The sequence below is a fragment of the Indicator indicator genome, chromosome 2, assembly GCF_027791375.1.
Source record: "Indicator indicator isolate 239-I01 chromosome 2, UM_Iind_1.1, whole genome shotgun sequence".
Taxonomy (NCBI): domain Eukaryota; kingdom Metazoa; phylum Chordata; class Aves; order Piciformes; family Indicatoridae; genus Indicator; species Indicator indicator.
Genome location: NC_072011.1, coordinates 65,732,815 through 65,757,178, shown reverse-complemented (window position 1 = coordinate 65,757,178; position 24,364 = coordinate 65,732,815). Strand labels below are relative to the sequence as shown.

General features: G+C 45.5%; 1 protein-coding gene across 1 annotated transcript in view; it reads left to right on the top strand.

Moving 5' to 3' along the window:
• The first annotated feature begins 470 nt into the window (after positions 1 to 470).
• The window catches only part of ADGRB3 (adhesion G protein-coupled receptor B3), a 496,325-nt gene continuing 472,431 nt past the window's right edge, over positions 471 to 24,364 (top strand). The window contains exon 1 of the mRNA XM_054392660.1: positions 471 to 1,224. Coding sequence (XP_054248635.1) covers positions 471 to 1,224 — 754 coding nt within the window. The remainder of the gene's footprint in view (positions 1,225 to 24,364) is intronic.

Below are 24,364 nucleotides of genomic sequence, written 5' to 3'. Positions count from 1 at the left end.
TCCCTGGGCTGTCAGGTAGTGCCTCTAGGGTTGTGGTGGGTTTTTTAACCTTAAGTTGAGAAGCTGTAGTCCACGCCATTATGCCTGCATCCTTAGAGAGGAGAGGACATTCCTATTAATAATCTAATAGCCGTTGTGTTGTTGTGGTTTTTTGTTTTGTTTTGTTTTGTTTGTTGTTTTTTGGGTTTTTTTTTCCCCAATTGGACTGTAGGACACTCTTGGCTGTGGCGACAGCCACGCGATGGCACTGTGCTCACAGCAGCCAACCCGGCCCTTGCGTTATAAAATAGCCATCACCTGCCCTTCTTTCTGAAAAGGGGCTCTAACTGCAAGCTGAAAAACAGCTGCCTCCAATATTTGCGAGGAGTTTTGGTTTTGCTTTTGGTCTTTCTTTTTTGTTTTTCAATGCGTGAGGAATTCTACTTGCATTTTTTGTTTCGTTTCATCTCCTGCAGGCCCAATGACATAGGATGAAGGCTGTTCGTAATTTGCTGATTTATATATTTTCCACCTATCTGCTGGTTATGTTTGGATTTAATGCTGCCCAAGACTTCTGGTGTTCCACGTTGGTGAAGGGGGTCATTTATGGATCGTATTCTGTAAGTGAGATGTTTCCTAAAAACTTCACAAACTGCACCTGGACACTGGAAAATCCAGATCCCACCAAATATAGCATTTACCTGAAATTTTCCAAAAAGGACTTCAGCTGCTCCAACTTTTCCCTCTTGGCTTATCAGTTTGATCATTTTTCCCATGAAAAAATCAAGGATCTTTTAAAAAACAACCATTCTATAATGCAGCTCTGCGACTCCAAGAATGCTTTTGTATTTCTGCAGTACGACAAGAATTTTATTCAGATACGCCGTGTCTACCCTCTCAATTTCCCAGGATTACAGAAAAAAGAAGAAGACCAAAAATCCTTCTTTGAATTTTTGGTGTTAAACAAGGTGAGCCCGAGCCAGTTTGGGTGCCATGTGTTATGCACTTGGTTGGAGAGCTGCTTGAAATCAGAGAATGGGAGAACAGAGTCCTGTGGGATCATGTATACAAAATGCACCTGTCCTCAGCATTTGGGAGAATGGGGAATAGATGACCAGTCCCTGATGTTGCTCAATAACGTGGTGCTGCCCCTCAATGAACAGACGGAGGGCTGCCTGACCCAGGAGCTGCAAACCACCCAGGTCTGCAACCTCACCAGAGAAGCCAAACGGCCGCCAAAAGAAGGTAGGTACTGCTTGGAGCAGGGGCTGAAGCCACACTGGTGTGTAGGTCCTGCTCCTGGCTCTCTTTGATATTCACATTCATTTGATGTGCTTTCCACTCCAGCTTGCCTTTCTAGACCAGGCTAAAGAGCTGGAGGAGATTCACACTGCTTCAGGACAGGGAGGGATGCATTTTCATTTCTAGATTGGCCTAACCTTCAGCACCCTTGAAAGTCCTCATCAGTAGGATCCATCTGTTTCCAGCCCCCACTGACAGTAATGCCCACAGGTGGTGAGCCAGGAATCCCTCTCCCCTTTGCCACCTCTTTGCTGCAACCATCCCACCACAAAATCTTGTCCCTCCTGATACGGTCTTTGCAAGGGAAATGTTTCTAAAGGCATACAGGCAACCAAGAGATTCACCATGGTCAGCACACCTGGTTCCAGCTGGGCCAGACCATGAAAACCTAAAACCAAACCACAAACAAATGCAGTTCTTCAGGATGAACCTGAGGGGTCTCATCCTTCAGGGTGAGAGATGTGAGGCACCTCAGAGAGTCAGGGCTTGCTGGGTGCTCTGGGAAAGGCTGCTGCACTGCCCCTTCTCCATGCAGCCTGGGCTTCAGGAGATGAAGGCTCTGGATCTCAGGGCAGCATTAGTGGGGGGGGGGGGGGGGGGGGGGGGGTGGGGAGGGTGGGGGTTAATGTCAGACCCAGCAGCTGCTTTGTGTCCCTGGTGGAAAAACAGGGATTATGGAAGGGTGAGAAGATGGAGGTCCAGCAATTAGCATGGCAGCCCTCTACCTAGCCCCTCGGCTTCCTGCCTCCTGTTCTGGCCTCCTGACAATTTGAGGGAAGGTTGTGGGGTGATTTTGGAAAGGACATTAAGGGGATGAGAGGCAGGGAAAACATAGGCTGAACCTAGCTGAGGGGCTTTGGCTGCAACCTGTGGGTGAGGGGGGCCTCATCTAGAGCAGCCATGTGGGAATGGGTGAATGTGCCCGTGCAGCAAAGGGATAAATCACTGAGCCAGGGGGATTGCATTTTAATGCAGGAAATGTTCCCTCTCTCCTTGTTTTCTGCAGAGCCACAAAGCTCCCAGTCTATGGCGAGCTGCTGCCAAGCTCCCAGCCCCCAACCCCCTTCCCCCTCCCCAATAGAAGTTGCTTTGTGGAGGAATGTAACATTGACACGTTGTTAGGAGAGGATTTTCTTTAAGGGCAGCCAAACCCCAGTGCTGTGGGAGAAGAAAAGCTGAACTTGCTCCAGCTGCCGCCGTGCCAGCGGCCGCGGGCAGGGCCGGAGGAGGAGGGAAGGGACGAGCGAGACTTGCGGTGTCCTGCAGGTCAGCGCCTCGCCCGGCGCAGCAAACCGAGCCATCTTTAATTCCAGCGAACGTCTTCTCCTGTAAAAAAAAAGCCTCCCGGAGAAGGCCGTGCGGCTGCAGGGACAGCATTTAATAGCGTTTGCAGCTAATTAGTGCCGTGGGAAGGCGGGAGGCAAGCCCCGGCCCCGGGCCTGGCGGGCGCTGCGCGGAGGTGTCTGTCTCAGCTTGTGCCTCAGCAGGCTGGGGTCTCACAGCGGGCCCGAAAAGTTAGGTGGGGGCTTCCCCACTTGAAACCCCCTCCACCTCCATTGTGTGATTCACGAGGGAGCCGCAGGGCCCGGGGCGCGTAGCAGACGCTGCCGCGGTGCGAGGCTTGGCGGCGGTCCTGCCCCCGGGGATAGTCACTGCTTCCCTCTCCACCCCAGGCCTTGAGGTACATCCTCAGGTTGGTAAGCCTGGGGCAGGAGAGGTGCAGGCACAGCAGGCCACAGAGAGCCCTTCGTTCCGCCCTCAACAGTAGGCTGAATTCCAGGGGCATGTGTGTCTCCCAGTTTAAAGCATCTATCTCTGAAATCTGCTTAGCGGAAAGGACAGAGGAAGCTTAGGGCAAGTGCTCTTCTGTTTTTTCTTACCTTTGGAAACGTGTTTCTCACATATTTTGCATCCAGTTTCAGGCATATTTTAATTCATGCCCCTACTCAGGGGTTTGCCTGGATACCAGCTTGAGTAAGAGCATCGTTAGGGTGGAAGTGTTGTTTGGTAGATGGAAGGTTTCCTTGACTTTTCACTGTCCTTATTGGGTTGTTTGGGTGTTTTGGGTGAGAATTTTAACAGTAATGCAATTATTTCGATGTTTTATTTAATTACTTCATTGCACTTGGAAATTGTTCATCAGGTCGTTACGAAAAGTGGTAATCGCTTAGCAAATTGGGCCTCACGGTCCTTCTCAGTAGTAGGAGGTTCTTAATCTTCTACTCAGCATTTAGAACATTTCTCCTCTTTCCTCAGAAGGCTGAAAATCTGCAAGAGAGGTTTGTTGAGCCTTTGGTTTCTGTGGATGTGGGCACATTTATCAAGCACATCAGTCTGCTGGTTAGTGGTTCAGTTGGAGGCTTTATTGAGGGACCAAGACTTAAGAGTATTCCTACTACAACCATAATGGAGTCCATCGCTTCTGTCAGATAATTTTTAGCAGGAAATGCAAATTTTTGTTTTCACAGGCAACCTGGTCCCAGTTAGATGAACACAGAAAAAAAAAAAAAAAAAAGGTAGAACAATAACTCAGAAAATGGTTTCTTGGTTGATCGAGTCCATAGTGGTAGCTGGAAGCAGAGTTTTGTTGGTATGAGTTGAGGTCTAAGGGGAATGGAGTTTGCCTAACACCCTGAGAGTGCTCTGGACTTGATAAGATTGTGTTTTATGAATTTGTGCATTACTTGGAGGTTTGGTGCTGCCATTGCCTAGCAATAACTTTCAGAAAGGAATTGCAAAGACCTGACGGCTTTCTACAGCATTATGCATCCCCTCCCATCCTTCAGCTTGGCTTTCATCAAGCTTGACTATATGAAGTGCAAAATCTTTTCCCAAAACGATTTCCAGTCACATTTTAAAAACATAATGTAAAGAGAGAGCATTTAGATTAAAGCCTACTGTTTCTGGGTTGGTTGGTTTGTTGTTTGTTTTTTGTTTTTGTTTTGTTTTTTGAACTCTGAATATTTTTGCCATTTGGAATATGATAAATGGCTTAGGAAAATAGATGCAAGTCAATGTTTTTTTTCCCCCCTTTTTAAATAGTGTTGTGTTTTACAAAAGAGGTGACAAGTATATAATGGATGATTGTGTTTCTAGGAGTGCTGAAGTGTTGAACAATAAAAGGAACCAAGTCAAAATAAGGAAGCTGTAACTACTTGTTTTGGTTTGGTTTATTTATAAATAAAAGGGTCTGGAAATACATGGTTTGCTCAGCATTTCTTCTGCAGGCATATCATCTTTGGTGTCACTAATTACAGCAGTACTGGAAAGCAACAAATTTTCACTGAGACCCACTTCACTTCCATTCTGTCTGGATCCTTCTCCATAGCCTTACACCAGAGAAACCACTTTCACTGGATCTGGATCCTTCTCCATAGCCTTACACCTGGAGACCTACTTCCATTGCATCTGGATCCTTCTCCATAGCCTTACACTTGGGGAACCACTTCCATTGCATCTGGATCCTTCTCCACAGCCTTACACCTGAGGAGCCACTTCCATTGCATCTGGATCCTTCTCCATAGCCTTACACTTGGGGACCCACTTCCACTGCATCTGGATCCTTCTCCATAGCCTTATACCAGAGAAGCCACTTTCATTTGTCTTGATCCTTCTCCACAGCCTTACAGCTGAGGTGCTTAGCCTGGATCAAAGCATTAGCAAACAGATCTCTGGCAGGGTCCTGAATTTAAGGGCTCAGGAAAATTTGTCCTCTTGATCTTCAGTGCTGTGACTGAAGTACTTCATGAAGTTTCTGTCAATAAAAGAGGGCTGAGGTCCAGCTTCTGTGGACCTGTAAAACCTTTGCATTGAGGCAATCCACCTGATTTTTTTATTGATGGCAGTAAAACCACAGCAAATATTTTTTTCTTCTTTTTTTTTTTTTTCCCCCTTTTCATGACCAGTACAGAGCTGGAATATTATTATGGGTTTTTATAATAGTTACTTAAACTGGAACCATAGGGAGATGTTTTTCCCCCCTGTGTTTTACTTCTTGATCTGACAGGGCCCCTCATAAAACAATGGAAATAATTATTTTCTCCTCTTACTTTCAGCCAGCAGAAGAAAAGAAAGAAAAGGGGATATTCACATTAATTAAGTCTTGGCATTTGGAGTTCCAGGCCTAATCTTGTACATCTTGTTCAGCCAGTCTAAAATAATTTCAGCAGGGATGTTTTAATATGCTGGAAATGTAGCCATTGGTCTACTCTGTCACAAATTGTAACAGCTCCCTGTATTACCAGCATCTCAGTATTCAGCAGCTGATTGATTGATTCTTTTTTTGGCCTGGTTTCAGATCTGGAAACAAGAATGATATCTGAACAGTGGATTTGCTGTCTGTTTAAAGCAGCAATTCATGAAACAATGTTGAATCCCAGGAAGATGTAAGATGCAGATAGCTGGTGAAGCTTTTGTGGTGTGTGCATGTTTATATGTGTGGTGTTCTGTGGCTGCACACCTCTTGTTGCATACGTTTCAGATGAATTGAATTTATCACGTTGACCACGTAGTCAGAGGTGAGTAGGCTGAACATCCCTAGTCAGAAAGTCATGGGCAGTAATAATGTGCCATAGCAGGGCTCCAGCAGAGGATTTGAACTGCTGAATCAGTGCAGGATCCATCTAGGCAGATGAACCATTACAAAATGGAGTTTAATAACTGCACACTTGTACAGGGATATTGAATATTTAGTGTGCAACAGCTCTTTGAGACTAAAACAGATTTTAGAAAATCAAAAAGAAGTAGAACTGCTGTCCAGAATATTAAAGGAGAGCAGTAACACACTTGGAAGACTCTTCATATCCTGCTGTTTGCAGTAGGGTTTTTATTATCCATGAGTTCAAGGGGAAGATGAACACTAATAGGAGACAAAGGAAGCTGAGAACTAATGGGAAAACAGGCTTTTAAATTTTGTGTCAAGGGTATTTTTCATTCTGACTCCATCCATTATCATTTAAAAACTTAAAACTGGTAGACTCCAACAAGCTGTAAACTATTGGAGCTTCTGAGCTGTCTGTTACCACACTGTGATGAGCAGTTTGATCTCACTGAAAATGGAGGATGTAAAGAAAAATAATTTCACTATGAATACTTTATTATTATTATTATTGCTCTTAAACTGCTCGTGGCCAAAATCATCAGAGAAACCTTCATAAAATCAGTGAGAGATGTTGTGCTGCTTATTTCTGGGTCTGGTTCCCAGCTGAGGGAGATGTTTCATAATCTCTGGTGGACTCCACCGTGCTTCATATGATGCCCTTTTGGCTGACTTTGCTGAGAGAAAACCACCCCCCCTGAACATTTATATTCTTAGTACATATTTGGGTCACTCTGGACCACTCATAATAGGGTGCTTTATCAGAGCCATGCAAGGTGGATTTCAGATTCCTGATTTTTTTTTTGAAGGGATGGACTGTAGCAAAAGCATTAATGGTCATAATCTCCTCATCAGTAAGACCTACCTTTGTTTTCAGGGATTATATGCTCCCACCCCTGCTTCAGTTTGTGCTGCATTGATCATTTCCACCTGATTCACTTCAGTAAATATGAAACTTCATGGCTTGATGCAAAGTTTAGGAGTTTGCATGCAAGTGTAATCAGCACTTCACAGGTGGGAACTGAATTTGGTGGGATTTGGAGCGATCCATAGTGAGTTTTCTGACACCTTCAAGAAGAAAAATACCCATTTTCCTTTATGGTAGGGAAAGCCAATTTGAATGGCTTTGCTTCAAGCTATTTAAACACTGATTAGTGAATAGAGTTGGTTCTGTGTATCTTTCGTTCTGAGTGGTGGTTTCTTTGTTCTGCCACTGGTTCTCTCAGTATTTTGTCCTTCCCACACTAACCAGATGCCATGTTCTTTACTTTGTGGGAAAGGTCAGCCTGCTGCAGTTGAGTCTTTGCCCTGCCTTCAGCAAGATCACAACTGTGCTGTGTAGGAACTGAATACCAGTTTGTCATGAGCTCATTGCTGGCTTAAAACATTCATGGCTTCAATGCCATACTATATTGGAAGCTGTGTTAGAACCAAACCCAGGCTTTGGATTTCCCAGCCTGCCAGTTTTGCTTGAATTCAACCTTTATTTCTGTGCATTATTGCACATTGTGGACCTTTCAGCTGGGGTCAAATGCTGCTAGGTACCTCTGTTCTCAAGAGCACAGAACATAAATAGAATCATAGAATGGTTTGAGGTAGAAGGGACCTTAAAGATCTTGTAGTTGCAACACCTTCTACTAGACCAGGTAGGATGAAGAATGGGGGAGGTATGGAAAAAGATTAAATGTTCAGACTGAAGTCAAAGCATATCGAAATTAGGAACAGGATTTGGATTGTCTTGCTGCTGACTCCAGTGAAGAAGGAAAGTATTGTGTCCTGTACCATTAAGTATTTCAGACTTTTTTGCCTGTCTTATACCAGTAAGCCTGTTGCCTTCAAATACTTAGAATTAGTAGATGATTTTGGTTGGAAGACACCTTCAAGATCACCAAGTCCAACCATCAACCCAACACTGCCATTTCACTGCCAAACCATGGCCTTCAGCATCATATCTACAATAGATGGGAGAAAAATAAAGCTCTTCTGAGGTCACAGCAGGTTGTATAATGGCTTTTTTTTTTTTTGCCAGGCTCAAGATGGCTAATTTCTATAAACTCTGCAAAAGTAACTGATGGGAGGTCTTGTGACCATTGGATAGCTCTTAGGAAGATGTCTGTCTCTGCCATGAAGCAGTTGGATGGTCTTCACAGTGACTTGTTTTGCATCCCTGGGCCTCTGTTTCACCATCTCTAAATTAAGGATAATGGTAAAGATTTCCTTTCCAGTGTTTTGAGCAGTATTTACAGTTCAAAACACAAGATCATTGACAATTGATTCTCTCCCTTCTCCAAACTTCTATTGCCCTTTGGATGAGCAGAGTATCTAATATGTCTCTTGTGTTTTACACTTTGTCTTCTGCTTGGGACAAATGTGGAAGTGCTCAGGTGTAGCACAGCCAGTTAGAGATGTTAATAGTGATCCTGTTTCCATAGTGGGACTTCATCTGGTAGATCTCAGTGACGTGACTGAGAATTACATTATGACATAGAATCATAGAATGGTTTGGGTTGGAAGGGACCTTACAGATCATTAAGTTTCCAACCCTCTGCCATGGGCAGGGACACCTTCTACTAAACCAGGCTTCTCAAGGCCCCATTCAACCTGGCTTTGAACACTTCCAGCCTTGGAGCCTCCACTTTTCTGGGCAACCTTTTCCAGTGCTTTACCACCCTGTAGGAGAAGAATTGCTTCTTAGTGCCTAATCTGAAGGAGAAGACTGATCCCACATTCAAAATGTGGTAAATTGCAGTAACCAGCCACAAATTGATTTGTAATTTTATGTCCTACTCTTCTTTCATGATGCAGGTGCTGCAGTTCTCCATCTTGTGCAGTGTTCTCTACTTTGTATGTTGTACATTTCTATAGCACAGTGATTATATGATCTATTACATTTAATAGCTTCTGTCTTCTTTTTACAGTAATTTATTCTCCTCTCCTCACATCTCTCCATATTGCTGTTTTGTTTAGTTTTTTGTTTGCAAAAGCATGGAGAAAAAAAATCTGAAATCTGCTTTGTGTGTTGGTATACACACAGGGATTTTCAGAGGAGACTTCTCCTTTTCTCTTCTCAGGGAATTAATTTTATGAAGTTTATTCAGTTGTGTTTTATCAAAGGATTCCTACTCCAAAGTTGTTGCAGCTCTCAAATTGAAGTTTAGCTGCTCATTTATAAATATGCAGTAATTGGAATAAAACAAAGGTCACTGCAGAATTCCCTGGAGCATTATTTGCATTCACTGTTAACAAGTAATGGAAAATGTTCCTTAGGATAGAGAAAGTTGTACATGACATAAAGCACAAATTTACAAATTATGCATCACTGATTTATGAATATTTCAGAGTTTCAGCTCTTCCTGGTTCCTGGTTGAATCTCCAGAGGAAGACAGTCAAAGTTTTCAAAGTCATCCTCAGTTTTATTAATCTCAGAGAAAAAAAAAAGAAAAGTAATAACTAAAGGGTTTTGTCAAATTACTGACACATTTTTCCTGATGGATTGGCCACCATCAGAATGAATAAAACCAAGCTCTGCTCACAGTGTGGGAGACCAGTGATGGTGTGTTGTTGATGTTCTCTGCAAAGGCCAAACTCCTGTCCTTATTGGAGGCAAACTCCCCCTGCTATCAATATAATTTGGTCTACATGAAGATTGGATTAGAGCCCACAAAAGAGATGTGAAGCAGTGCTAGCACGTGTTCCTTCTACCAAAAGCAAATTACTTCATCATTTGTGTTAATTTAGATTTTTTTTCCCTTTGATCTCTGTAGCTTTACTTTGGAAACCCTCCCTGACTTTTGCTAGAATAAAGCAGATGCACTTAACCTCCCTCCCCCTCCATGTTGTTCCTGCTTGCTGTGTTTCTTTCTCTTTTAGCAGGTTAAGCCTGCCTCTTGATGTGCTTTGCTTCAATGTCTTGGCTTTTTTCTTCTTTGATATTCATAGATTAAGGGACCTTAAAGATCATCTAGTTCCAATCCTCCTGCCAGGGGCAGCTTCCACTAGACAAGGTTGCTCAAGGCCTCATCTATCCTGGCCTTGAAAACAAAGCACATAGCTTCAGTGAATCAGAGAATCAGATAATCAGAGAAGAGTTTTGTTTGGAAAAGTCCTTTAAGATCCAGTCCAACCATTCTCTAACTCTGCCAAGTGTGATGCTAACCCATGTCCCTCAGCACCACCTCTCTGCCTCTTTGAAACACCTCCAGTGACATACTCAAGTTTTTATTTCCTTGCTGGTACTGAAAATGCAGGCAGCTGTAATTTGTAAGCAGCCTGTTTGCAGTTATTCAGTTCAAATTTTACTTCTATCTCCTTGACATGGCAAAACCACAACAAAAAAGTAAACTTCAAGTTACGTCCATCTTTTGGTAGATTGATGGAAAATCAGTGAGCATGGGGAGGACAATGAATGTGTCACCCCCTTGGGGCAGTTTTCAGCACTCTGCTCTCTTTTATTCTTCATCAGTTCTAAAACACTGGGAGCTGACTTTGATTGCTGTTGTTCTTCTTCATGTTCTGTAGCTCATCTGTCAGTTATGCAAAGAGAGAGAGAGTGTTTGATTTTAGCATCTTCGCCATAGCTGGTAGCTCTGTGCTATTCATAGATCCATAGGATGGGTTGGGTTGGAAGGGACCATAAAGATCATCCAGTTCCAACCCCCCTGCCATGAGCAGGGACACCTCCCACCAGCCCAGGTTGCTCAAGGCCTCATCCAACCTGGCCTTGAACACCTCCAGACAGGAGGCATCCACAGCCTCCCTGGGCAACCTGTTCCAGTGTCTCACCACCCTCAGAGTTAAGAATTTCTTCTTAATCTCTGATCTAAATCTGCCTTCCTCAATCTGAACAGTTTAGCTGAAGGAGGATGAAGGATTCAGCTCTTAGCTGTGGAAGTTATTAACAGGACTTCCAAGCTTACCACTGGAAATCCTTTCAGTGGGACTTTGCTACCCAGTGTCCTCAACAGAGAGATGTCACAAGATGCTTGTGAGAATCTGAGATCCCACTTCTGCTGAGATAGCTCTGTCTTCACTCTCTTCCCTTTGCTGAGGTAGCTCAACACACCAACCAAGCAGAAAACTACTCACCTTGGGATTTTTTGATTTGGATGATCTTGATGTTGGGAGAGTGTGCTGTGATGGGCCAGCTAAGCCTCCATCAGCACTAAAACGTGGCACAAGGAAGAGCTGATGACACAGTGGTACTGGATCTGATTTTCTTAGGCAGTAAAAAAAAAAAAATAATCATATTTTCATAGATTCATAGAGTGGTTTGGGTTGGAAAGGACCTTAAAGACCATCTAGTTCCAACCCCCCTGCCATGGGCAGGGACACCTCCAACTAGCCCAGGCTGCTCAAGGGCACTGGTCAATACATGTTATCTTTTGCATCTGTTAGGAGCCATACTGTGTTTGGAGGCAGCTGTACCAGGTTTGGTTACAGTATTCCTGGCAGATCCTTCACAGTTAGAGTCTTAAGTTGCATGCTTCTCCCACGGCTGCCTGCTGAACATTAAGGAGTAGTGCTGGGCTGCTGTGGAAGTGTGCACAGAGTGCTCAAGGATGTGTCTGTGAAACCTTAAAGCTCATTCCTGCAGTGCAGCTGGAAAGGGCTTCAATTCCAGAGTAGGACATCAGGGAATTTAATTCATGCTATGTATTGGTTATGAGGAGCACTATTGGACATACTTCATGCAATTTTTTTTTTTCCCAAAAGGGATTTTGGAAACTCTTAAGCCTGGTGGTTTTAATGTGGAATATTTCTTTGAATCCTAAGTGGTTCAGTTTTTCTCCTACATTTTCTTTGTCTCTCTTCTTTGCAGCCCCTTCTGTGTATGCAGAGAGGATCTCAATTGTCTCCAAAGCCCAGCACTCGAGCTACAAAAAGTGATGCTTTTTATCCTTGGAAGGGTTTGTGTTTGTTCTGTGCCATTGGCTGGGAGCTGCAGTGATTGGCACACGTACAGATGCTCCGTAGGTTTGAAGGTTGATAGATGTTGCTTCATACTGACAAAAGCAGAGGAGGAAAAATGTTGAGCGCTGCAGGTGTAATGTGAATACAGAACCCAGCCCAGCTGCTCTTGTCTGCACCAAATGCCTAGGAAGTCATTGATAGCAGAGAGGGTGTCATGAAGGTTCACTCTCCTTGGAAGGGAGGAGGGTGCCAAGGCTGGGAGATTAGCCAGTCCCAGCTGGTACAGATGTGTGAGTTATGGATAGGGCCATAGGGCTTCAACTGGGGATGTTTAGTCTGGAGAAGAGGAGACTGAAGGGAGACCTCATTGCTCTCTGTAACTCCCTGAAAGGAGGTTGCAGTGAGGTGGGGGTTGGATTCTTCTGCCTAGTAACAAGTGACAAAATGAGAGGAAATGGCCTCAAGTTGCTGCAGGGGAGGTTTAGGTTGGACATGAGAAGAAACTTCTTGCCTGAAAGGGTTCTCAAAGTCTGGCACAGGCTGCCCAGCGAGGTGGTTGAATCCCCATCCCTGGAGGTGTTTAAAAGATGCAGAGATGTGGTGCTGAGGGAGATGGTTTAGCACAAGGCTTGATAGAGTCAGAGTGGTTGGAGATGATGATCTCAAATGTCTTTTCCAACTGAAATGATTCCAAGCTTCAACCAGCAAATAGCTGCAAGTGTTTCTTCTCTCAGCTAAGGCATTGCCTGGACCCTTGTGCTCCTTATGCCTGTTATTTACAGCCTCTTAGGCACCAGCAGGCATGGACAACACCAAGAACATAATTTTGGAGGTCCTCATTTTAGGTGCAAGCCTTGGAGGTGACGCTGAGGAATGTAAATTTCTTTGATCTCTTTTGTAAATGCAGCTTCTCTGCATCACTGCCTTTCCACAGGGTGTTGTTAGCCCAGCACTGCTTTGCCTTTTGCTGATATTCTGAGGATAAACACATCAAAGTTGATAGTTTGATCAGAAATCAGGATCATAAAAGTACTCAAAATACACAGATTTTGTCATCTCTGCTAAACATGAAAGATATTTTCCCCCTACAGTTCTGGTGAAAACTAAATCCATATTGTCTTCAGGTGTTTGCTGCTGCTCAACCTGACAGTGGGATTTTATTGGCTGTTAGGCAGATGAAATATATGAAGAGAATGAAGGACTCTTATATTTATCTCCTCTTCCATGCTTTTAAAGGTTTGGATAATGGATTTTTGTCCAGGTGAAAGCTGAAGTGTGGCAAAAAATAAAATAGATTTTAGCTTCACAGCATAACGAGTGCAGTAACTTCACAAGGAAGGACTCTCTGTCATAAACAAGACATGAATCACAGAATCCTAGAATGGTTTGGCCTGGAAGGGACCTCAAAGCTCATCCAGTCCAGCCCCCTGCACTCACCAGGAACATCCTCCACTAGATCAGGTTGCCCAGAGCCCTGTTGAGCCTCACCTTGAACATCTCCAAGGACAGGGCCTCAACCACCTCCCTGGGCAACCTGTTGCAGTGTTCCAGCACCCTCATGGTGCAGAACTTATTCCTCACATCCAATCTCAATCTGCTTTGCTCTCATTTCAAACCATTGCCTCTCCTCCTGTCCCTGCAGGCCTTTGGGAACAGTCCCTCTGCAGCCTTCTTGTAGCCCACTTTAGGTAGTGGCAGGCTGCTATTAGGTTTTCTTGGAGTTGTTTCAGGACAGGAATCTCACCATTTCAGGGCAGGAGTCCCACCAATTCAGGGCAGGGACCCCACAAATTCAGTGCAGGAATCTCACCATTTCAGGACAGGAGTCCCACAAATTAGGACAGGAATCCCACCATTTCAGGACAGGACATTTCATGCCTTTGGCATGCAGGCAAAAAGCCCCTTGGTAATCTCCCTTGTTCCTCTGAGAGCCATGGCTGGTGGTGGTAATGAGGTGCTGTGGAAGACAGGAATTGCTGTGCTGAGCAGAGCACACATTCTGTGCAGGCTGACTTGAAGGGTGCTCACATCCTGTTCCTCTCATGAGGCAGACCCTCAGGCTACAGAGTCCATTTCAGCAGATTGGGTAACTTGCAGCTCTCTCACCAAGTGTCACATTGCCCTGGTGAAACTCACAGCTAAAGGCTTTGAGCTGGCTTCTTGCTCTGCAGCTCCTAACGCAAGGTTTATGCATAGACTGCAGCTTCCCTTGAAACTATGCTGTCTCTAAGCATGGGTTTTGCCCTTTTCTTTGTTCCCCTTGGTCTACTTGTGCTTTGTCTTGTCTCTAGGTTGTTAGGTCTTTACATTACTCCTTCAGCTAAACCCTCAGATTTCCCAGAAGCTTGCACTTCCACAGAACTCCACTCTTATTATACTACTCTAAGCTTAGAGTTTATCCTTTCTGGGGCATAAAATAGGTGAAGTAAACAAACACAGACTCCTTGGAGGGATTAGAAGTGGAAAAAAGCAAAACAAAAAACAAAAAAACACCACCAGACAAAACCCCCACCAAAACCACCTCAAAACCAAAAGAGGAAGCAGTCTTTATTTCAGCCAGCCCAAGAAATGCACAAGCTTGGACAAAGAAATTGAATCCCTTTATTCTGCTCCCCTCTGCTCTGCCCTGGTGAGGTCACATCTGGAGGGTTGTATCCAGTTCTGGGCCCCCGAGTTCAAGAGGGACAGGAAATTACAGGAGAGAGTCCAACAGAGACTGTGAGGATGATGAAGGGACTGGAAGATCTGTGTGATAGGGAAAGACTGAGACACCTGGGGCTGGTTAGACTGGAGAAGAGGAGGCTGAGAGGAGAACTTGTGAATCTTTATAAGTATCTGAGGGGTGGGTGTCAGGATGGAGGTGCCAGGCTCTGTTCAGTGGTGTCCTGGGATAGGACAAGGAACAGCAGGTACAAGTTGGAGCCCAGGAGGTTCCATTTCAACATGAGGAAAAACTTCTTTGCTGAGGGTGCTGGAGGCCTGGAGCTGGCTGCCCAGAGAGGCTGTGGAGTCTCCTTTTCTGGAGACTTCCAAGACCTATCTGGATGTGTTCCTGTGTGACCTGCCCTGGGTGATCCTGCTTTGGCAGGAGAGTTGGAATCAATGCTCTACAGAGGTCCTTTCCAATCCCTATCATTCTATGACTCTGTGTGATTCTGTGAAACACTTAGAGGTTTAGTCATCAGCAGGTTTGGTCATCAGCAGGTTAGATACCTTTTTCTGGCAAACAGCAGGATTGTGTGGTCACCTAGGTGCCCAGACTGGTTTGACAAGGGGACAAAGCATGGTGTGCAGTCCTGGAAGAATGTTTAGGTTCATTGGGAACAAGAATGTCCCCAGATAGACACTTCAGAGCTAATAGTGGTAGGATAAGAGGGAATGGATTGAAGCTTGAGGAGGGCAGATTTACACTGGAGATGAGGAAGAAATTCTTTACAGTGAGGGTGGTGAGACACTGGAAGAGGTTTCCCAGGGATGTTGTGGATGCCCCCACCCTGGAATTGTTCAAAGCCAGGCTGGATGAGGCCTTGAGCAATCTGGGCTGGTGGGAGGTGTCCTTGCCCGTGGCAGGGGGGTTGGAACTGGATGAGCTTTTCAAGTCCCTCCCAACCCATTCTGTGAATTTCTGAACAATTCCAGGCTGTTTACACCACATAGTTCCAAAGAAGCTTTGAATTTTTCTCAGTCCCCTTTCAGACACCAGAGCAGATGCCCTACCCCATGTACAAATACTGTGAGTTAATCCTTTTGCAGTAACCTTGAAGATTTTCCTGATGTTCCTTGTCAAGCTTTGCTTACATTAGTGTTTAATTTCCACTGCTGTCAGGAGGATTGAAGGGGAGAACATGAGCCAGGGAATCTGTCATGTTCTTCTGTGTTGGGTTCCTGTCAGTTTAAGCAGAAGAAATACAGGAAAGAAGCAGAATTTCTTCAAAATGAAAAGGAGGAAAAAAAAAAAGAAAAGGAGAAAATAAGGAGCCAGAAGTTCATAAAAATGAAAATGAAATCATGAAAAGGAGAAAATAGAGAGACAGAAGTTCATGGAATGAAGTTCAGGCTCTTTATTTTCTCATTTTCAGAAACATGAAATCCTGGCTTTTTATTTTCTCATTTTCATAAAATGAAATTAGTGACATTTCTAGGTTTTGCTTAAAGCAAGCATTCTTTCTTTATGTCAGAGCACAGTTACAAGTCAGTTACTCCTTGGTGTAAGGAAGAAAAACGTACATGTGTTACTTAATCAGGATTTTATTCTTCTATGGACAGTGGTTTCACTGTCACAAATGATTCTTACATTTTTAATAGATCTGCTGTGTGTAAATGCACTGAAGCCTACTCAGACCACAGAATGTTAGGGGTTGGAAGGGACCTCCAGGAATCAGCCATTCCAACCCCCCTGCCAGAGCAGGGGCACCCGGGGCAGGTCACACAGGAACACATCCAGGTGGGCCTTGAAAGTCTCCAGAGAAGGAGACTCCACAACCTCTCTGGGCAGCCTGCTCCAGGGCTCAGCACCCTCACTGGGACAAAGTTTTCTCTTCTGCTCCAGCTTGCAGCCCTTGCCTCTTGTGCTGTCCTTGGACATCCCTGAGCAGAGCCTGGCTCCAGCCCTGCACCTCTGCATCCCCAACAATGAGGGCAGCCCTCAGGCTCCTCTGCTCCAAGCTCCAAGCCCCAGCTCCCTCCCTGGCCTCACAGGGAGATGTTTCACTGCCTGCAGCAGCTTGGTGGCTCTGGGATGGACTCTCTCATGCAGTTCCCTGAAGTTCTTTTTGAGCTGAGGGACCCGGAACTGGACACAGTATTCCAGATGTGGCTTCAGCAGGGCGGAGCAGAGGGGCAGGAGAACATCTCTTGATCTACTAACCATAGCCCTTCTAATCCACCCCAGAATGCTCTTGGCCTTCTTGGCCACAAGAGCACATTGCTGGCTCATGGACTACCAGGACCCCCAGATCCCTTTCCTGTATGCTGCTCTCCACCAGATTTGTCCTCAACATATCCTGGTCCATGGGGTTGTTCTTTCCCAGATGCCAGACTCTAGCATTGGCCTTGTTGGATTTCATTCAATTTCTCCCCAGCCAACTCTCCAGCCTGTCCGGGTCTGGCTGAGGGGGTGTCAGCCACTGCTCCCAATTCGATGTCATCAGCTGCCAGTGCCCTCTGTGCCCTCATCCAGGTCCTTGATGAATGTAATGAATAGTCCTGGTCCCAGTAGTGACCCCTGAGGGACTTCACTAGATACAGGTCTCCAGCTAGACTCTGCTCCATTGACCACCACTCTCTGGCTCCTTTCCTTCACCCAGTTCACATCCCCCTCACTCCCCAATCACCCAGACCACACTGCCTGAGTTTAGCTGCATGACCATGCCTCAATCTAAACTACCCAGAAAGTCACAGAAAGGAGAAGCAATGTTGGAATGCTCTCACTTAGGAGCACAAATGAAATGAGACTCAAATAAAATCACAGAACCCTATGATTAAAATAAATCCTCCCATGTATGTTGTACAATTTTTTTCCCTGGCTTAAATTATTTAGAATAAATGATTTAGAATAAACCTGCTTAAATTATTTAGAATAAACCTCATAAGCTGAGAGAAATGGAAATAATTGCCCACCTAGAGACTGTTGTCTGTAATGATGTCATGAATCATTTACACTTCCATTTGGAGGATCAGAAATTGTTTAAATCAGTTCTTTACAGCAGAAAAAAAAAACCCTCCAACCCAAACCAGCTCAGACTCTGTTCCTTGTAGCCCACTGTGTCTGCAAGAGCAGAGAAATGCTGTAGGTTGAAGCTGTCCCCTGGATTTTGCTGTGATCATCTCTGTTTGATTTGAGGATTATGGAATGTTAAATACTGTTAGGAGAGAGTAATCCATGTGAGGCTGGTTGTCACCTCTGCCAAAGCAGCAGATGGACTGCTGACCTTTTCAGGGCAGTGTGAGATCTCTGTGCCTCTGAGTGGCAATGGTGCTGGCAGCACTCTTGCTCTCTCAACTGGCCTCGTTCAGTTAGTCTTCATTCAGAGCACTGAGTAGCTTTAATGACCAATCCCCTCCCCTCCCCCCCATTATTGGGCTATTTGGTTTATGAATTCCCTCTCTTTTCTTTTCACCACCCTGTCTCTGGCACTTTTACCACAGCCACATTTGCCCTAGTTCTCCCAGGTGGGTGAATTTTGAACTCTGGCCAGATACCACCTGTAAATATCTTTGTCCAACCAGGTGGCCCCTGCAGCCTTGGAGCACAAATTTCTGTTTTCCAAACGGTTTCTGTTATAGATGGGCTGACAAGAAGATCTCTTTTAAAACTTTATTATGAATTAGCCACCTGACAAACACAACCACAAAGCACCCACTCTTAGAGCACTAACAATTTAGTGTTCCACACCATGGCAATCTGGAATGAATCAATGCCATCTCCAGGGAGACCTTGGAGCTGCTTTTCAACATCTGAAGGGGACCCACAGGAAGGCTGGGGAGGGACTGTTCAGAAGGGCCTGTGGGGATAGGAGGAGGGGCAATGGTTTGGAACTGGAGCAGGCAGAGTGAGGTTGGACATCAGGAGGAAGTTCTGCACAATGAGAGTGGTGAGAAACTGAAACAGGTTGCCCAGAGAGGTAGTTGAGGCCCCATCTGTGAAGACATTCACGGCCAGACTTGATGTGGTCTTGGGCAGCCTGATGTAGTTGGAGGTGTCCCTGCTGAATGCAGGGGGTTTGGACAAGATGCCTTTTGAGGGTCCCTTCCAACCTGTGGTTCTATGAACCAAAGTGAAGACTGAAACAGAACAGGTAGCTCCATTAGTTTTACCCTGAGCAATTGGATTATATGATCCTCAGAAGTGCCTTCAAATCTAAATGGCTATGGTTTAATGGCCATGGTTTAGTGGCCATGGTGGTGTTGGTTGATGGTTGGACTTGATGATCTTAGAGGTCTTTTCCAACCAAAACAATTCCATGACTCTGTGAGCAACCTGGTCCAGTGGGAGGTGTCCCTGACTATGGCAGGGGGGTTGGAATAAGATGACTTTTAGGGTCCCTTCCATTCCAAACCATTCTATGAATCTATGATTCCATGATTCTGCAATTCCATGATTCTATGATTCCATGATTTTATGGTTTTGTGATTCCATAATTCTATGATTCCATGATTTTATTATTCTATGATTCCATAATCCCATGATTCCCTGATTCTATGACAGTGCAAAAAAAGGCCAAAATAGTGACTGTTAAGATCAGCTAATAAATAATTCTGGAGGAAGTCTTCCAAACAAATAGTTCTGCCTATGTCAACCTTCATCCTTTGAGACAATTTGATGTTTAAGAAGCCAGGTTCAGGGCTTTTAATGTAATCAAGAGACTGCATTAAAAAAATCCCAAACAAACCAAATAGGATTTTTTGTCAGTCACCTCCAGGAAGCAGGAGCAGGTTTGAGTGGTGTCCCTTTGTGCTAGGTCACAGCTGTTTCCAGGCTGTTGGTAGCTTCTGGCACTGAAAGACAAGATAAAGAACCACTGCTGAATAGTGTTCTGGAGAAGGGGAAAGAGAGAAGAGGCAGCCAGACAAGAATATTCCAAGTGAAAGCTTGTAGGAGAAAGATAAGGCAGTAGAAAAAGAGAAAGAGATTAATGCTAGCCAAAGGGGTACAGATGATAAGAATTTTCTTTCAACATCACAGGAGAAAAAAAAAAAAGAGAGAAAAAACCCCCCAAATCCAGGAAAGACTGAAGGGGATGATATTAATCTGGTGGAAATAGCTGAGTTTAAAAGCTGCTTTTTAGGAGTAAGAAATTAAGGGTGATACTAGAGCAATTAGAAAGGAAGAAGAACTTGACAAAGGAGAAATAAGGTCAGCTGGTGGAAATGTATCCTAGAATGGCTTAGGTTGGAAGGGACCTCAGAGATCCTCTACTGCAGCCTCTGTGCCATGGGCAGGGACACCTCTCAGCTAGACTCAGCTGCTCAAGGCCTCATCCAGCCTGGGCTTGAACAGCCCCAGGGAGGAGGAATCCACAACCTCCCTGGGCAGCCTGTGCCAGAGTCTCACCACCCTGGCACTGAAGAACTTCTTCCTCAGCTCCAGTCTGACCCTGCTCTCCCTCAGCTTCAAACCATTCCCCCTTGGCCTGTCTCTAGACACCCTCAGGAAAAGTCTCTCTGCAGCCTTCCTGTAGGATCCCTTCAGGTACTGGAAGGCAGGAATCCTGCCGTTTCAGGATATTGTTGTTATACCTTCTTTGCACTACAAATACATTAAAACTAATCACATCTGTTATAGCCTATTGATAGCATATCATGGATGTGATACACACAGACGTCTGTGGACTCACTGCTCACTGTGCTTTTTCCTTTCACAATGTTATGATCTGGTAGTAAAACATTGGTATATTCTCACCAATAAATATGTCAATAAAAGAAAGAAAACTTGTGGAGACCTTCTCACTCTCTACAGCTCCCTGAAAGGAAGTTGGAGCCAAGTTGGTAGTCAATCCCTTCTCCTTAGGTACAAGTCATAGGATGATACACAAGGCTTAGTTTGGTCACTAAAAGAAACTCCTTGCCTGAAAGGGTTCTCGAGCACTGGCAGAGGCTGCCCAGAGAGGTGGTTGAATCCCCATCCTTGGAGGTGTTTCAAAGAGGCAGAGATGTGGTGCTGAGGGAGGTGGTTGAGCACCAAACTTGGCAGAGCTAGAGAATGGTTGGACTTACTGATCTGGCTGCCCCCAGGCCAGACTGGATGAGGCCTTGAGCAACCTGATCTAGTGGGAGGTGTCTTTGCCCTAGCAGAGGGTTTGGAACTGGATGGTCTTTAAGGTTCCTTGCAACTCAAACCATTCTCTGAACCTCTGAATCTTCAAGGTCTTTCCTGAGTGGAATGATTCTCTGATGCTACATGAGCCAGGAATGAATGAATGAAGACATGGTGTACATGCAGGCTAATGCAATGCCTGAAATCAATTAGTTATTTTTAATGCCAGGGCAGGATGAGCCATGAAAGCTGGAAGGACCAGTGGGCATGAATGACATCACTGTGAACGTGGGTAGGAAGGTTTAACAGCTGGTGGGACAGCAAACAGGACCTCTCATCACCATGGCCCCAGGGGGAGCCTTTTCTGAGCATGAAGCCATGATTCAGAAGAGCAAAACAACTCAAGAACTCTGTATTCCGGTGCTGAGCCTCACTGGTGCACAACATTTTCCCTGCCTCTCTGTTGTAAAGTGAATTCTTACCCTAAATACCTCCAGAAAACATTATGGACCTGCAAAGGAAGCCAAGGTAGCAGTGTTTGCTCCTTCCAAAAGCAGGCTTACTTCATCCTGCAGGGGTTCTTCAGGGGTCACAAGGATACAGAGAAATCCAGTTTCCACTGGCAGGAATTTCTTGTCCTGCTCTGAAGGTAAAGGCAGTCTTCCAGTCAGCCTCCAGCACTTTATTCTTGTTTGTCTTCTTAATTTCTCATCCCAGGATTGATTCCTTCAAGACTAGAGAAGAATATACTGGGGAGGGGGGGAAGGAAAGCCTGCAATGATTTCCTGTGTCACCCCTAGATTGTCTTAGGGCTAAATACACCAAGCATGTCACACCAAAGCAAAGAATTAATTCACTGAGACTGAGATTGTGGTAAAAAGGATTAGACAGCTATAGGAATAAAATAGCACATGCCCTGTTATACAAGAGAGGACTTCAATTCTTTTCTCCCAGCACAAAATCATTACTTTTTTAAATGTTTGGCAGGGGTGGGAAATCCTGTCTGCTTTGCATTCCTTCTGGTGCCATTTAAGCTTATTGTAGATTTTAAAATAGGTTTAGGAGGTTTGTTCTTGCACCACTATGCATTGGGGGTCATCCTGCTGGAAAGCAGCAGCATGGAGAAGGACCTTGCAGTCATGCTGGACAACAGATTATCCATGGGACAGCAATGTGTGCTTCTGGCCAGGAAGGTCAGTGGTGTCCTGGGGTGCATCAAGAAGAGTGTGGTCAGCAGGAGGTCAAGGGAGGTTCTTCTTCCTCTCTACTCTTCCCTGGTGAGGCCACACCTGCAGTATTGTGTCTTGTTCTAGTGCCCATTGCTGTCCAGCTTCTCACCCCCCAGCAGCCCAAGTCCTTTTCTGCAGGGCTGCTCTCAATCTCATCACCCCCAGTCTGGATTGATATCGAGGATTGCCCTGACCTAGGTGCAAGACCTTGCACTTTGCCTTTATTGACCCTCATGAGGCTCTCCTCAGCCCCCTCTGCAGCCTGTCCAGGTCCCTCTGGATGTCACCTGTCCCATCCTTCAGACTTATCAACCACACCACTCAGCTTGGTGTCATCTGCAAAGTTGCTGAGGGTGCCTCAGCCTCACTGTCTATAGCATTGATGAAGATACTGAACAGCTCTGGTCCCAGTACAGACCCTTGAGGGACTCCACTTGTCACCAGTCTCCATCTGGACATGGAGCCATGCAACAGATGCATGGTGAGGCTATATTTAAAGGAAGAAGAGATCTTTATTAGAAAATACATTAGAATAGATTAAGATCAGATGTTGGTTCCCAAAAATGTGTCTTTAGAAATTGCATGAGCCAGCAGTGCCCTCCTGCATCCCAGCAGGCAGCTGTGTGCTGGGCTGCAGCCAGAGGAGTGTGGGCAGCAGGGTGGGAGAGGGGATTCTGCTCCTTGACTCTGATCTGCTCAGACCTCACCTCCAATCCTGCCTCCTGTTCTGGTGTCCCTACCATAAGAAGGACACAGAGCTGCTGGAGTGAGTCCAGAGGAGGTCACAAAGATGATCCAAGGGCTGGAGCAGCTCTGCTGTGAGGCCAGGCTGAGGGAGCTGGGGCTGTGCAGCCTGGAGAGGAGAAGATTTCAGGGGGACCTTAGAGCTGCCTGAGAGTACCTTAAGGGATCCTGCAGGAAGGCTGCAGAGGGACTTTTCCTTAGGGTGTCTGGAGACAGGCCAAGGGGGAATGGTTTGAAGGTGAGGCAGAGCAGGGTTAGACTGGAGCTGAGGAAGAAGTTCTTAAGTGCCAGGGTGGTGAGACTGGCACAGGCTGCCCAGGGAGGTTGTGGATTCCACCTCCCTGAGGGTGTTCAAGGCCAGGCTGGATGAGTCTTTGGGCAACCAAGTCTAGTTGAGAGGCATCCCTGCCCATGGAAGGGAGGTTGGAGAGGATGATCTCAGAGGTCCCTTCCAACCTAAGCCATTCTATGATTTATATGTATTTCATTCCCCCCACAGGCAGTGTGAAATGCTTTTATAAGGACACAATGGCCTCTGAAATGAAAGGTGGAAGAATGTGTCCTGCAAACAATCTGCTTTGCTACTGCAAGCACAGAGAGAACTGCTTGCTCCAGAAAACTTAAACTGTTCTTTTATCTTTAGAGGGGAGCATTCAAGGGACCTGCATTTTCTTCAGGTCTCTTCTCATACACAGGAAGTAAACAAACAGTCCTGGGTTCTCTTTCCAAACCAGTTGGAGTCTTTTGCACTGTAGCTTGCTGGGGAGATATAAAAATAACCTTTGTGCCTGGAGGAATGTGGTAGAGCTTGCAAAATGTCAGGGAAATTTCTTATTTGTGCATAGATATTTTATTTCTTTTTCTGCCTGCTGCGTTCTGTAGAGAGGAACCATGCAGAAATGTCTTAATTGAAGGGAAAACAGATTCATAGAATGGTTTGGGTTGGAAGGGACCTTAAAGTTCAGCTACTTCCAAACCCCGGCTGTGGGCAGGGACACCTTCCCCTAGACCAGGTTGCTCAAGGTCTCATCAAGAAAAGTCTGTCCAGCAGGTTGAGGGAGGTTCTGCTTCCCTTCTATTCTGCCCTGGTGAGACCACAGCTGCAATACTGTGTCGAGTTTGGGGGTCCCCAGTTCAAGAGAGACAGAGAACTGCTGGAGTGAGTCCAACACAGAGTCATGAGGATGACTGGGGGAGTTGAACATCTCTGCTATGAAGAAAGCCTGAGGGACCTGGGGCTGGAGAAAAGAAGGCTGAGAGAGGACCTTATGAATGTCTATGTATACCTGAGGGGTGGGTGTCAGGGTGAAGGTGCCAGGCTCCTTTTGGGGGTGCCCAGTGATAGGACAAGGAACAATGGGTACAGGCTGGAACCCAGGAGGTTCCACCTCAACATGAGGAGAAATCTCTTTGGTGTGAGGGTGCTGAGCCCTGGAGCAGGCTGCCCAGAGGGGTTGTGGAGTCTCCTTCTCTGGAGACTTTTAGAGGCAACCTGGATGTGTTCCTGTGTGCCCTGCTCTGGGTGACCCTGCCTTGGCAGGGAGATTGGACTGGATGATCTCTGGAGGTCCCTTCCAACCTCTACCATTCTGTGATCTGTGATCAAGTTTTACACAACAGAGATGGATTTTTAACCTTTTTTTGGTTGTTTTTTTTTTTTTTCCCTTGCATACATAGATTAAACCCAGAGTGAGCAAACAATTAATCATCAGCACAGGGCTGGGAGCTTACGTAATGCTAAGGCTGGAGGCAGATTCGATTTCAGGAGAGAGCCTTTCAGCAAATCTATTGCTAAGCAAGCATCTTAGGCCATCATTTGATTGAGAGAATTGATGGTAAAATTCTCCT